Source organism: Taeniopygia guttata, chromosome 2 (assembly GCF_048771995.1).
Source record: "Taeniopygia guttata chromosome 2, bTaeGut7.mat, whole genome shotgun sequence".
Lineage (NCBI taxonomy): Eukaryota > Metazoa > Chordata > Aves > Passeriformes > Estrildidae > Taeniopygia > Taeniopygia guttata.
In genome coordinates, this window is record NC_133026.1 from 109,046,947 (window position 1) to 109,061,640 (window position 14,694).

General features: G+C 45.0%; 1 protein-coding gene across 3 annotated transcripts in view; it reads right to left on the reverse strand.

Annotated features, from left to right (window-relative positions):
• The window catches only part of KLHL14 (kelch like family member 14), a 60,555-nt gene extending 56,096 nt beyond the window's left edge, over positions 1-4,459 (reverse strand). Inside the window, exons 1-2 of one of the 3 annotated variants that reach the window (XM_041714725.2) lie at positions 4,330-4,459; positions 1,767-2,749 (exon numbers count right to left, since the gene is read on the reverse strand). In XM_041714725.2, coding sequence (XP_041570659.1) covers positions 1,767-2,704 — 938 coding nt within the window. In that variant the 5' untranslated portion in view covers positions 2,705-2,749; positions 4,330-4,459. Of the gene's footprint in view, positions 1-1,766; positions 2,750-3,226; positions 3,584-3,731; positions 3,873-4,329 lie in introns of those variants that run through there. The other 2 variants (XM_072924598.1, XM_072924599.1) reach the window with 2 other exon arrangements.
• Between the last annotated feature and the right edge of the window lie 10,235 nt (positions 4,460-14,694).

The following is a 14,694-nucleotide window of genomic DNA, read 5'->3' on the forward strand; positions in this document are numbered from 1 at the left end:
CATTTGTACACTTATGCAGCCTGGCAAAATCTTAAAGTGATTAAGATTCAAAGATGGGCCTTTGTGGCCTTTATGAATTTCCAGGAATATCGTCCAAGACCAAAAATGAAAATATAACAATTTCATTCTCCATTAGTAAGCATTCCACCATCTCCAACACTTTAACATTTGGAGTAAGTTCTAATGCCTGCTTATAAATAAATCTGAACAGTTTTGCTCCCATTTCACTGCCACTAAAGAACAATCTAGAGAAGCTAGTTACAAGACTGCTATTAGACACACAGTAAAGTTGGGAAGGTGACAGCATGTTTTCACCCACTGTGGTTAAGGGTATCTGAAATACCACTGTCTGCACAGACATGCAGACCTACTACAAATAAAACGAGTAGCATTTGTGGTATTTGTAGTCTCCTGTAAGTCATTAAGTGCAACTTAGATTCTCACCTAGGACTACCTAAAGTGCAATCCCTTTGTGTATGCCCCCACTTACAGGGAAAGCCAGCTCCCAGCTCCAGCAGTATCAGATTCTTGCAGCATCCATGACATTTGTAAGCATTCAGTGGTCAGAACACCACTACATATCCTTCAAATGACATGGACCACTGAAGCTGGAAAGGTATCTTCACTGAACCAAGCCGGCTGGTATCTCAGCAATCCACCAGGACATGAGCACCAGCTTGCCCCCGGTGGCGTGCAGAATCTTGCCTGAGGAGTTCGTGGGGTTTGCATTTTTGAAAGTCATCACTTTTGAGTGTTGAAATGCAAAGGGTAGGCACCAACTTACAACAGTGGCATCTCAGAAATACTTTACGCTGCAAAATAGTTGTATTTGATGCTTTTGATTTCAGAGTGAGAATCAGTTAGACAACAAGGTGATAAGCATGACAGAATACTAACACAGTGAGCTAGCCAGAAATAATAAGACAGCACACCATCTCCAAAGTTAAACCATCTGAGTAGTGTCCATTACATAAAGAATCCTCTGCGTTAATGCTAACAGAGTGTATTATTTAAAGTATTTATTAACATACTAGTTTCTTTCTTGCTGCTGTCAAATCATTAGTAATATGCACCCATTAGTTAAAAAGCTTATCATAAGCTGAATAATACAAAGTGTGGTTTGATTTCTGTGCTACCACATCACTGTATTATACCAACACTAGAAGATGGTATTATCTTTCCATCTGTGAATGAAGTACAAACATATTTTTTAAAAAAGATAAATACATTTTATGTATGTTTAGTCCTTGTTAAACTACATTCACTTCCTAACACCAACCTTATATTGTCAATCTTTGACATCGTGATTCATTACCTTATTAAATGAAAATAACTGACATGTCGCAGATGTAAGGACTATTTAGTCACAAGTTTCCACGCACACCCAGGGACATCACCCCACCATCAGCAACATCAGGGCGTGCATGGATGATGCAGTTATTTATGAAAATAACAGATGTAGGACTTGGTTATTACAGTTTAAAGACGTAACTCCTCGTTAAGGAATAACATTGTGGCAGAAAAAAAAATTATTAATTATGGTCAAAAAATCCCCCCCAAGCCCAGATTCCCAACGCGCGGGCGGCCAGAGGGCCGAGGGGAGGGGACGAAAAGTTTGGTGGTGCAGGAGGCGGGCGGCTCGGCCCCGCCACCGCCGCCGCCCCCCTCCAGCCGCTCCGGCCGCCCCCGCCCCCGGCCCCGGCCCTGCGGGGTCTGTGCCCGCCGGGACCCCCCGCTCCCGCAGCCCCCTCCCCGCCGCCGCTCACCTGCTGGCCAGGCTCTGCCGGCAGTGCTGCCTGAAGGGCATCAGGTGGTAGTTCATGGCGTCCAGCAGCAGCTTCTGGCAGACGGGGTCGGTGCGCATGAAATCCACCGACTGCACCCGCTCCACCAGCTCCGGCGCCGGGATGAGGGCGAAGCGGAGGCGCTTCATCAGGTCCGGGGCGTACTGCATGCGGGTCTCCCGGTCGTGCTCCAGCCAGAGCACGGACATCTGGAAGAGCGCCAGCTCCGACTCGACGGGGGGGGGCAGCGAGTCGAGGAGGGCGCGCATCTCCTCGAAGTTGAGCAGCAGCACGTCCTCCACCAGGTACTTGTTGGCCAGCTTCTTGGTCTCCTCCAGGCCGTGCAGGGCGGCAATCTTGCACACCTGCTTGTAGTTCTGCACCGAGATCTGGTCGTTGAGGAACTGCACGCACAGCTTGGTGACCTGCGGGATGTGCAGGATCTTGCTGACCGACAGCACCTCCTCCACCGTGTCCAGCGAGAGGGTCACGTTGGCCGTGTACAGGTACTCCAGCACCAGCCGCAGCCCGATGGACGAGCAGCCCTGCAGCACCAGGTTGTTGATGGCCCGCGGGCTGGCCAGCAGCTTGTCCTCCGGGGAGGAGGATGGGGTGCCGGGCTCCTCCTGCGTCTGCGGCGGCGGCGGCTCCTTCGGCGGACCTCCCAGCCCGTCCTGGGCGCCCGGCCCCAGCCCCAGGGCGTGGGGGTGCCCGCCGCTCCCGCCGCCGCTGGAGAACAGGGATCGGAAGTACTGGGAGCAGGAGGCCAGCACGGCCTTGTGGCAGTGGAACTGCTGGCCCTGGGCCGTCAGGGTCACGTCGCAGAAGAGCTGCTTCCTCCACAGCAGGTTGAGGCCGTGCAGCAGGTTGTCGCTGTGGCTGGGGTCGAAGGTGGAGGTCCTGTCCCCGGATCTGGACATGGCGAGCGGCCTCCGGCACACCTGCCTTTTAAACCCTCCTCCAACCTGGGCAGAGGGGTGGGGAGGAGAGCGGGGTGGGGGGACACACGGGACGACACAACAATAAACACAAGAGCTTTAGAGGCCCGGAGGGCGCATCCCGGCTGTGTGCGCAAGGGTGGCGAGGGGCGCAGCCGGGGGACGGGCTCCCCTCTGCCCGCCGAGCCGAGCCGCCCCCCCGCCCGGGACACGGACGGGCTCGCTCGGAGGGGCTGCAACTTGGGAGGGCTGGAGGAGATCTGGGGTTTTTTTTGCCTGTCCCCTCTTCACCCCCGCCCCCGTTTTCCTCCCTCCTCGGTACAAACCGGGCAGTTCTCCAGGGGAGGAGCAAGGAAGCCAGGGACATTTTCAAAGCTGAGCCACCCCCTCCAGGTTCCCCCCTCCCAAACACCCAAGCAATCAAAGACACCCCAAATAACAACACCACCGCTCCCCTCCCCCCCCCCCCCCGCCCCCCAACTCCGCGACGCCCAGAGAAACTACCAAGTGACTGAAACTCTGCCGGGCAGGCGAGCAGCCCTGCCCGCCCCGCTCGCCGCCTGCCCCCGGTCCCCTCCGGCCGCTTTGGCAACTCGGCGGCGCCAGGACCCGCTTCCTCCGCGGGGGCGGCGTGCCCGGAGCGGGGGCTCCGGCACTGGCCGGCACCGAAGTTGAGCCCCAGTGCTCGGCCCAGCGCGGGGGTTGCAGTGCTTCCCACCCGGAGCGGGGACGGGGGGATGGAAGCGGCAGCCCCGGGCCCGGCCAGGGGCCGCCCGGCGCTGTCCTGCCCAGCTTCTCCTCGCAGCAAGACGGCGCCGCGGCCGCAACTCCGGTAACTACGTGAAGTTCAAGTTGGGGGAAGGACGGGGGAGGCGGGAGCGGGCGGCGGGGAGCGGGGCCATGCCCGGCGGCTCCCCGGTCCGGCCGGACCCGACGCGCCCCCCAGCCCCGGCCCCGTGCCCGGCCCGGGGAGCGGGGTCGGCGGGGCTGCCCCGAGCCGCGGCCGCACCTGCGGAGGCTGCGCAGCCACCGACCCGCGCTGACCGCATCCCGCCCCGCGGAGCGCCGCCGCCGCTCTTCCTCCTCCTCCTCCTCCTCCTCAGCGGGATCCCGCCGAGACCTGCTCCTGCCATTGCAGCGCGCTCAGTCGCTTCTCGCCAATACTGGGCTTCCTCTGCCTCCCTTCGCCCCCGCCTCGCCCCATTTATCGGCACAGCGAGGGGCTCCCTCCAGCCGCTTCCCCTGCCCCGGCGCCGCTCAGCCCCGCTCCGCGCCCCGCCGGCGGCTACAGAAACCTCCCGGAGCCTCTCCCTTTAAGTGGACCCGGTCAATCCCCCCCTCCCCACCGCAGACACACACACACGCATACATACATACATGCACACACATACACAGACACACACACTCCTCCTCTTCTCCCTCCCCTTCTTTCTTTCTCGTTTTGCCCATTTCTTGCAGTCGGAGTTTATTCCGCAAACGCGTTCGTTACACAACTGCCCCCCCACCCCGCGCACACAAACACCCCTTTCCTCTCCCCCAGCAACAAACAAATCAGGAGGCACTAGAAAAATGCACGGAGACGGTTAGACACAAGGCCAGAAACTTACCTGCTCCACAACCAGCTGCCAAAGTAAAGGTTCACTTAAGCTCCCCCCCAAAAAAAATCAATTGTCCTTCCTTTTTAAAGGTTTGCTCGCTCCTTCAAAAAAAAAAAAAAAAAAAAAAAGGAGAGAAGAGAAAGAAAGAAAGAAAAAAAAAAACCTTCTGGTTCCCAACTCGGAGCAGTCACTCTTTACAATTTATTTTGTCGTACATCATTTGATCACCATGAATTAGCAACAGCAAGAAAATGTACGAGAGAGAGAGAAGGAGAGAGAGAGAAAGAGAGAGAGAGCGCAGAGCTTTCTGCAAGAGAAGAAGAAGAAAAAATGTACGTGTGACAAATTATGCTACCAAGAAACAACACATCATTATCCTTGGGCCTGGGGCTCAGTGAGTCGTAACGAGAGTAATAGGAAATCCACGGTTGGGGAGAGAAACGGTCGTGCATGGCCAGTGGAGAGAGACCATACAGGGGGATGGATGCTGGAGAGACTCGCAAAATTATGGCTCAAGGCTATTGTAAAAATTGTCGAGCGTAAATGACTGCGATTTCAAACATCTTTGGAAGAAAGAAGGGGAAAAAGCGAGCACCCCCCCCCCCTCCGCCTCCCTCCCTCTCGCTCTCCCTCTCTCTTCTCTCTCTCTATAAAGAACCGTCAAGTTTTAGTGCGCATTGCTAATTAGTCAATTTCTCTCTGCCTTCACAGGCTGGCGACTTTGCTGCTGAGCTGAAACTGCTAATTTCTGTGACCAGCTTTTTTCTTAGCTGTGATCTGGATGAATGAGTAGCTGTCTCACAGAGATGACAAAAATAAACTCTAATCCCCCCAAAAATTTCCACTACATCTTTCTCATGCATAGATTTATGATCTTCAAGGGCCCTGTGCAATATGCAAACTTTTTTGTGTGTATGTTGGGGGGGGCGGGGGGAGGGGGAAAGTAAGTGTTGTATTCAGGTTGCACAGTATTTGTTTTGTATTTCTGCTCTCCCCCCACACCCCAGGAGTGATGAAAATAATGTCTGGTTTCAGTAGCCGGTATATTGTCAGCCCCATCCCCTTGTATTCATATTATTGCTTTGACAGGATACATCCTCCTTCCTTGCAAGTATGATGAGGCTGGAGGGGTGGAAGGGAGAGAAAGTGAGGCTACTAAATGGTGTTAGTGGTAAAACGTTCCTTTTACATTTGTTCCCCTGCACTGTTCAAGATTTATGATCTTGTTTGAAGGCATATTTTCTCTATCGTTTTTTCTGGTTAGACAACCGTCTCTGAACTTCACTGTCAGCTCTTCAACAGATAAGGGTTCAGAAGTCACATTTTTTTATTGGAAGATTAGCATATTGTCAGATTTGTCTTTTGGTTTCAAGACTTTGCAAAGCAGAAGCCTGAACCAAATGGCAGGAAAGCAGCTGCTATTTCACAAACATAACCTTTCAACTTTCTGCCAGAGCTGATACCCTAGAAATGTGCATAGCACAGCCCATGGGTTGAGGCTTTGTTTTGGTTTTTGATCCTTCATAGTTGTAACAAACAGAGGGAATTCTTATTTTAGACATTTTGGGCTTTTTCTTTCTACCAAGGGACATTTTGGTAGAGGACATGTTCTCCACACTTTATCTCATGATATATTTTACCCTCACATTTATAGCTCTGTTCTTCTGTTGTCAAACCTCCAACTGTCAAGAAAAAAAAAAAAAAAGGCTGAATGTATGCCCTTGAATGAAATGCGCATGAAAGGAGACTGGAGAAAGCACTCAAAGAAAGTTTTACCTGGTGTGAAAGCCTTGAGCCCCATCCCCTTTCACAGATGATGCTCAGGCTCCCGTTAATTAAAACACACACCAGGAGTGGGACTGAGAATGCCAGGTCTCATGGTCTTTCTCTTTGACTTGGCCAAGGATGCCAATGCATTTACAGAGCTGGAGTCAGATTGCTCAGGAATGCAAAGGACTGGAACTGAAAGGCATCAAGGCAGGTTTTGCTTTTATTTATTTTCTGGTGACCCAAATAAAGAAGTTCTGCCATACCTCTCTCTTTTTCCTAGCCAGATAGAATCATTCCCCCTCCTTTGGACGTCAATTATTTCTGCAAGAAATTTCTAAGAGAGGTAAGGCAGCTGGTGGTGTGGTGCATGGTATTCTTCCCAAAATGACACCATCCCATGCTGTTTCTAAAACAATGTTCTTTGATTTGCTCTCGTTGTGGCTTCCTCCCTGCTGTATTCTGTTGGCCACACAGATTTTGACCCTGTTGAGAGAATTGTGAATTACAAGATGCCTCGATTTTGGTGTCTTCAGTGATGTGAGTTGTCTCCCAACTGTGGTAGATGGGAAGAATGATTTTTATATCACACTTTTAATGCTGAACTTTGCTGCCATAATGGCTGTAAATAAACCCCATGGGGTTTTTTATCAGTTTGCACTGACTGATGTGTCACACACACACACACACACACACAGTCACACACACACAAACCCCCCCACACACACCCGCACACACACACCATTGTAAGCTGCCAAAACACATCCTGGTAGCAAGTTTCTTGGACTAGCATACTGATATGTTTTGCTCTTTAGTGAAAAGACCTGGCTAATTTTTATTTAACTTTGCTACACTAACTCGAATTGAAATAAAGTTCAGTCTTAACTTATGTGTATGATTTGTGGTGACTTATGAACTACATTGTAGAAATATTTCCAAAAGTCGGGGTATGGTATTTTCTAAACAGACTTAAATATTTTGAAGGGAAACTTTGAAGTTTCTATGTTGTGTGGTTGATTTCAAAGTGAAAAATTAAAGTTCATCTCTTACAGATGGCAGCTGTTAACAGAAAATACTATGTGCTTGCTTTCTTCTTCTGTTACTCCCACACCTGCATCGTGTAAAAATTATCTGTTTTTTCTCTTAGGAGCAAAAGTAGATGTGCTTGACACTTGGTTTAAGCAGGGAATTCACATCTCTAAAACAGTCACAAACCTCAGGGGAAACACTGTGAGAAAAAGCCCTCTCCCTCCTCTGAGGCACTGAACACATAAGAACCCTGAAGCCTTCTCTATTATAGCTATAGGGCTCTGTTCCTAAACTGAACTTCCAGAGAACAGTGGGCAGTGGCCCATGCTTTCATCTTTTCAAAACTAGGGATTTGGGGATGTTGTGCTTTTAGTAATAATTTTTTTCCTCAGCTCTTTCCATCCCTGCAGATTACTCAGTTTACCAAAATCTGATTGCAGAGGCTTGTGATGGGGAGGTCAATACTACAAGAGCCAAATCACATCTTGCCATTAAAGGAAGAGGTCCTGGTGCAGAAGACAGGCTAAGTCATTTACATCCTAGGGAACAAACTCAGTAAATATACAAGCTAAATACATTTCAGTATGATTAATTTTATAAAAAAAAGAAATTTTGAATACCTTTATTGTCTGTGCTTATAAAAAAAAATATATCTCTGCACAACTGATGTTTTATGGAGGATTTTTTGCATGCTTTGTTGTGATATATACTATTATCCTGGTACATTTCAGAAGTCAAGTTACATGCACAGTATCTTTATTATTAAAAGCTGAAATAAGTATCAATTCTGAACACCTGCCCTTTTGTCATTGAGACTGTTGTCAGAAGCAGAGTTTCAGCTGCCTCCCCTCTCTGGGGCACAGAATTTGTCTTTTGTGCAAGTCATCTGGCTTGCTGAACTCTCTCAACAGTCTGCATTTTTGCCACTGTTGCATTTCAAATGGCAGAACAGAGATTCTGGCACTCGCCAGAGCTATCTGGATGTGGATGGGATCTACCACCACAGGAAAAGAAAGTTCATTCCAAAGGCCTTCCAGAAAGGTAAAGGCTTCAGGTGTGCTGGGTTTTTTTTTTTTGTTGGACAACAAGCTGGGCTAATTGTTTGTACAGATCTGAACACACAGGTCCCTTTTGAGGTACAAGTGCTGCACAAACAGATGAACAAGAGCAGTACTGGTAGTTACTAATGACACTGCTACTCCTGCTGAACGTTGTTCTAGAATCCACCCTGAAGCTTCTGACGTGGAAGTCTGTAAGCTCACACTTCTGAAGGCAGACCTGGCATCTCAGTGCACTGTTCCTGGAGTACAGATTAACTACTCACTCCATCACTGGTAGTGCCTGTGGAGGAGTAGGGGAGGAGTGGAAGATTTCAGGATGCTGTGGTGGTGGTTGTTAAACCCACCCCCCAGAGTCTGGACATCTATCCCACCACTGGCACATGGTTATTGTACCTACTCTGTCTTGCACACTTTTTTTTTAGCACCTGGGAACCATCCAGTGCTCCTAAGTGCCTTCTTGTTTTCTGAGGAAACCCTTTCCCTGGAAACCAAGGAGATGTGAGGCACTGCAAGGAGCTGGGAGGGCAAGAGAATAAAAAGTTGTCTTGAGTCTAATAATATAGATGTAACAACCTTGACCCAGGTGCATTCTTTAGTATCTCTGTGCTTCAGTTAACAAGTGCTAAAAAAGGTTTTCATTAGTGCAGTCCAAGCCTCTCTCAGCTTGTGGTTCCTCAGCCCTGCTGAGCACATCTGCCCAGCTTCACACCCAGCTGGATATTTCTGAATGTTTACTATCACAATTGTGATGCCAATGGCTTCTGCCACTGTGGGACTGTAGAGACTGGCACAACTGGGTCCTGAGGTGTCACAGGCATCCTGATTGAGGTGTCCCGGTTAATCCATGCTTTCCTAGTGCTTTGAGATTTCTTCAGGACTAGTGACTGGTTCTATTTATACTCACAGATATATTGAGAAGTGTTGTTTCTGTGCCTGAATGTAAAAAAATTTACTGTAACAAAGAGTCATAATGCCATTAAGTATTCAGTATTTGCCCTGTTTACCCAAAACTCCAATGGGGGTGAACTGGGTGCTGCTACATAGTACCCTAAATGAGGGATCCTAAGAGGACTGAAAGGCAAGTTGTTCCTCCTCTCACAGTCCACGAAAAGGCAATAGAATAAATGACATTAAAAAAAGAAAAAAAAATCATTTAATGCAATGCTGTGCTATCAAGATGACACGAATAAAGTTTGTAGAAAAACAGCTTCTGAAATATCAAAATATAAGGTATTTCCTCTGAAAGAGTTATTAAAATAACTTGGGGGGGAGGCAGAACTCAGAACTGTTAAAAGAAGCAGCTAAGCTTGGGGAAATTGCAATCTAAAAGCAAGGTGGATTAAGCAAATCCTTCTGTACAGAACCATGCTACAACTAGGAACCCTCTAACCATCACTTGGAAAAGCTTCGCTCTGGGGCTCGATTTTCAGGCATATAATACGAGCTTTAGTGATTGTGCCTGCACTGTACTCCCAATTAAGGGATACTCTCTTGTGCTTAAGTCCATTTCTGTTCAGGAAAGCATTTAAGCATTTCTTAAACCATATTCTTAAGTACTCTCTTGAAAGGGAATGCCTTCCTGTTGTGGGATATGTGTCTGTATTTGCTAGTCAGTTTGGCTGAGTTTTCCCAGCTCGGCACACACAGGACTCATTGCAAAACTAAGAGGAGGATACATTGGTGGCAAGTGACACTGCTGATTTCTCGAAAGTCACGGTCAGGCTTTGTAAGTGCTACATCCCAGTTGCTTGGTTTCTCGAGGCAGCGTTTTGAGACACATGGGGGAAAGGGCAAGCTTCAGAGCAACAGGAAATAACTGGATTGCAGTGGCTAGAATACATTTTTTGTGCTGAAGAAATATATAATCCATAGCTTTATTGTGACTCTCACAGGCCCCAGGAGAGCACTATCACTTTTTAAGGGAGAGAGGAGTTGCAATTTTTCTTTTTAATCCCTTTCAAGCAAAATCTGCTGACAAAGAATTTTGTTCTCCATCAGTCTAAGTGCTCTGGGGACGAAAATCTTTCCTGTAGTGCTCCATTTTAACTGTCCCAGGATTGTCTTCTCCCTTTGGATGTAGCAGGGAGGACTCACTGGACATCTAGTCCTTCATGGAGAAGTAATGATGTGAAATAAAATGTTTGACCACCGAGTGCTTATTAATTAAAAACTTTGGGGATATATGTGTAACAAATAAAAGGAAAGGTGAGTTATGGTTTCCACTTGGTTTTCTCCATCTTTCTGAGACAAAACAGAGCACCTTCTGACCTGGCTGCTTGTAGACTAGGGCTGTGCTTAAATAGTACAGTCTTGTTGTGTTGCAGAGGAGAAGGTGAGAAGCTGATCTCTCTTGGTCTCTCTGTGGAGATCATGTGCCATTGCTTTCTCAGTAACCAGACTTAGCACCACTGTGAAACAGTGAACGTGCTGCTTCTCCTCTCCCCCAAACTGTATTTTTAAACTCAAGACCTCATCATTCAAATTAGTTTGCTGAGAGAAAAAACACGAACACAAAACATAGAGACAGGGCTTCATGAGATTAAAACCAGGTAATCTTTAACTTTATGTAGTCAGTGAAGGTCAAGCATTATTCCCCTAACTGGTGTTGACCCTTACTAGCTGGAGAGGGTAATTTTGGTGAAATCTAGCAGTGGATCCAACTTAACCCAGCTAGCTATTCAGATAGTCCTCTGTCTTGTTTCCACCAGGTCCAACTGCAAAATAGCTACCTGAGGTTGGTGTAGCATTGATTTTTTTTTTTTTTTGGTCATATATAAATTTAATATAAATTTGGTATCAGATAATTGAGGCAGGGGGGTGTGGAAATTATGAGAAACAAAAGAATGCCTTTCCTTTCCTCAGGTGTTTCTCCACTTCTCAACAACGTCAGAAGTTGTGTCCAGCTCTCTCTGGTACAAATCTGGCCCAGGCAGTAGAAACCAAAAATAAGTCATCACTGAAAGGCTGGCAGGGCTCTGTGTGTCACCAGCCAGCTCTTTCAGCCCAGCATCTAGTTCACATAATAAAAATACCCTTATGTTTGGCTCTGAGTGACTTTGCCTTGGAATACAAACAGATCATCTATGGTCTGCTTTGTCAGGACGAATATGCCAGCTATTCACAGCTGGAAATTGTTCCCATGCACCTTTGCACAGATTTCCATAGTGTCAAACGGGAAAAGTGAGGAAATCAACAGTGCCTCCATTTCTGTTGTACCACAGGATGAAGAGGAAACTATAGCTTTCTCAGATATTAACAAGCTCATTCATGAGCTCTGTATCGAAGGTTAAAAACACGGGTGTGAGGGTAGATATCATTAATTCTAAAAAATAGTGATGAAATAGAACAAAGCAATATTTGATGTCAGAGCCCAGTCATGAGAATGGAATATTATTTTTTTTTCCTTAGGTTCAAGTTGCCTGGGTGATTTTCAGGTACCTATTGCTTATAAGATAACATCTTCCTGTCTGCCCAATGCCTCATATTCATTTATGACAAGATATAAATAAATCTATTTAATAATTCTAGAGCTGAGAAATAACACTGGAGAAAAAAGGAAAAGGGAAATTTTAACATCGTTTGGATATACAGCTCTTCAGCAGACAGTTCATTGCTGATATAAAGAGACAGTCCTGGTGGACCCAGTGGCTTTTCACACAAGCTGTGAATCTGGCCCACTATTATTTTACCTATGATAAAACTGTGAGACAAGCAAAATGAATAACATCCCTTTTTTTGAGAATTTTTTTTTTCAAATTAGACATATTTTAGTTAGAAAAGATTACAAAACTGTTCAAAATAATAAAAACATAGGATTTCTGTGTTGCTTGTCTCAAGAATAGCTATGATGATGATTTAAAAAGGATCAGATTAAAAGGAAATTTAGTTATTGCTCCTTGGCTTTGGTTTCAGACTTGAATGGATTTTAAGCACCAAGTGACAAGCCCTTTAAAATCGGGTTAACAATGGAAGTTCTGTCTTTTTTAAGCCACTGTGGCACTACTGTAACATCCAGGCTTTTTCACAGTCTCAGGTCCACTGTCAAGGTCTCCCAGTGACAGACACCCAGACTAAAACTAGGGCAGTGACCTGAGTTATTTTGGAAGTTACAGCTCAACATACAAGATTTCATGCAGTAGCTCTGATGACAAAAATGAATTTCCCACATGGAATCTCACAACATATTGTGCGGTAACTCAGAAAATAACTTGGGTTACCATTGCAAATATATATGTATATATATATATGTATAATTCACATTAACAGCATTTATAGACACTGATCTATTAAGTCATTTTCCTACACTACCTTCAGACCTTTTGTCTGAAGCAGAAAAACCATCATTAAAGCTATGGTTTGCCAGACAATTACTTTGTCAAATCTCAAGAAATTGCATAATAAATTGTATACATGCATCAAACATGAACAGCAGAGGGGTATAACAAGCTGTGTATTTCCAGTCCACTTGTTCTTTCATCTAAACAGTAGCTGTTGTTCTGAAGAGGAATCCTATGTTCTTTTCAAGGCACAAAATGTACATATACATTTATCTATCAAACTAAGTAGAAATAATTGAAACACTTAATATGCACAGTAATAAAGAAATGCATGACCAACTTCATTATTAATGTCTATTGATTATTTATGTTTTCAAATAGGCAAATGTAGCTACTAATATTTTATCATGTTAGTCTATGTGTGCATTTTGGTTTTACCTGTTTATTGGCAAGTTTACTATCCACATTATGGGTATTTTTATTGCTGTACACTCATTTGCTATGCGCATAACTGAGGTCAGTTTACAAACTGACTAGTGTTTACTCAATTTGATTACTATGTAACATTGCTGAGACTATTCTCCCTTTGGAAAATTAACTGTACAAGGAAGCCCAGTAAATCTTTACTTAAAAATTCCAAACTTTAGATTGATTTCAGCAGTGGGTCTGTATTGATCTAAAAAGCTTTGCGTTCCTAACTAAAAACTAATCTTTATTTCACCCTTTAGTGACTGCAGCCATAAATATGTTCACTCATGCTGGAGTTTAGTGGATTAATGGTTATTGGAGATTGTGGCTTCCAACTGGGGTTGGTAAACCTTAACCTTTGGAGGACAACATGAAGGCATTTACCCCTTGTCATCCGTAATAGCTGGGTCCCCTTCTGACAGTTACCTGGGTGTTAAAGAGGAGGCAGAGCAAGGGATAGGAATTAAAGTACTAGTGGCTCACTTTATCTACCCAATCACTCATTATACTGACCACTGTATCCTGATGCAAAGGTGTAGAAATTAATTTGTTTCATCCAGGATAACAGAAGTCCTGTATCTCCTTTCATTTCACCATATTTGTGGGAGATATTTTATGTTGTTTAGGACTGATCTTTCTCATTGTCTCTGACAGAAGATTTTCAAAGGCAGCTAGTAGGAGACATTGCCTTACATTCCACTGCAGTGACTTACTAGTTACTATCCCAAACATAATTACACTAATTATTATAAAAACTGTAATTGCAATAATGTTTTGCAGTAGGGCTTATTCCAGAATGTCATGTTCTGAAATAGATGTCAATTAGCACTTAAGTTATGAATAAGCCATCCCTACAAAACTTTAATTCACTCAAGTCAGTTTAAGTAACTCAAAAAAGCAATGTGAGGGTAGAAATTATTCCCACATGTAAGGACTGAAAGATCTGCCCTAACTTTTCATTAAAGAGAATAATGATTATTGAGAACATAAAAAAATTATTTCATTAGCAATACAGAGAAGGTTTCATTTGAACACGAAATATACAAAATGGTAGATGTCAAGTGATTATATTAACAGACACAATTCAATATCCATTGTTCCAGAAAATATACTGAGCTTAAAAGAGAGATTTCTTCTGCAAGAAATATTGACTTGAGCCTGACTAAATTTAAGGGAGAGATTTATTTTTCATAAGCAGGTACCATCTTGTGACTGTCATTTCTATAATTATTCCCATTTGAGAGCATAAGGGATACTTGTGTCAAAAAGGGTGCCTGGTTTTTGGAAACTGATCTTATTTTAAAACCTTTCTTTCTATTTCTATTAATTCTTCTATTTTTGCAAATCAAATTCCCAGGAAGGGAGATAGCTTTTGTAATAACATAGAATTGCAGTTGCTGGCAGCTGTTGCAAATGATTCCAGGCAATTTACATCCCTTGAGACATTTTCCCAACATCAAGGTAATCAGGGCCAGTGGGATATAATCTAGGAACAGTTTTAACAACAAGTTACCCATCCTGGACCAAAAATCACAGTCCCAGTGGAGATGGAGGTTGCCTGTTGTGCTTTGACATACACTCCTAACACTTAGCTGCAGATTTTGCATCTGTTTTGTTTATTAAACTAAGAGTGATGACTCAAATATTTAAACAAAGGTAACAAGACTGTGGGAATACCAGACATCTGCTAATCAAAATGTTGCCCTTATTCTAACATTTCATTTGTTTTACTTTGTCATCTTGCTTCAGTGTTCTCTGACCCATCTCACAGC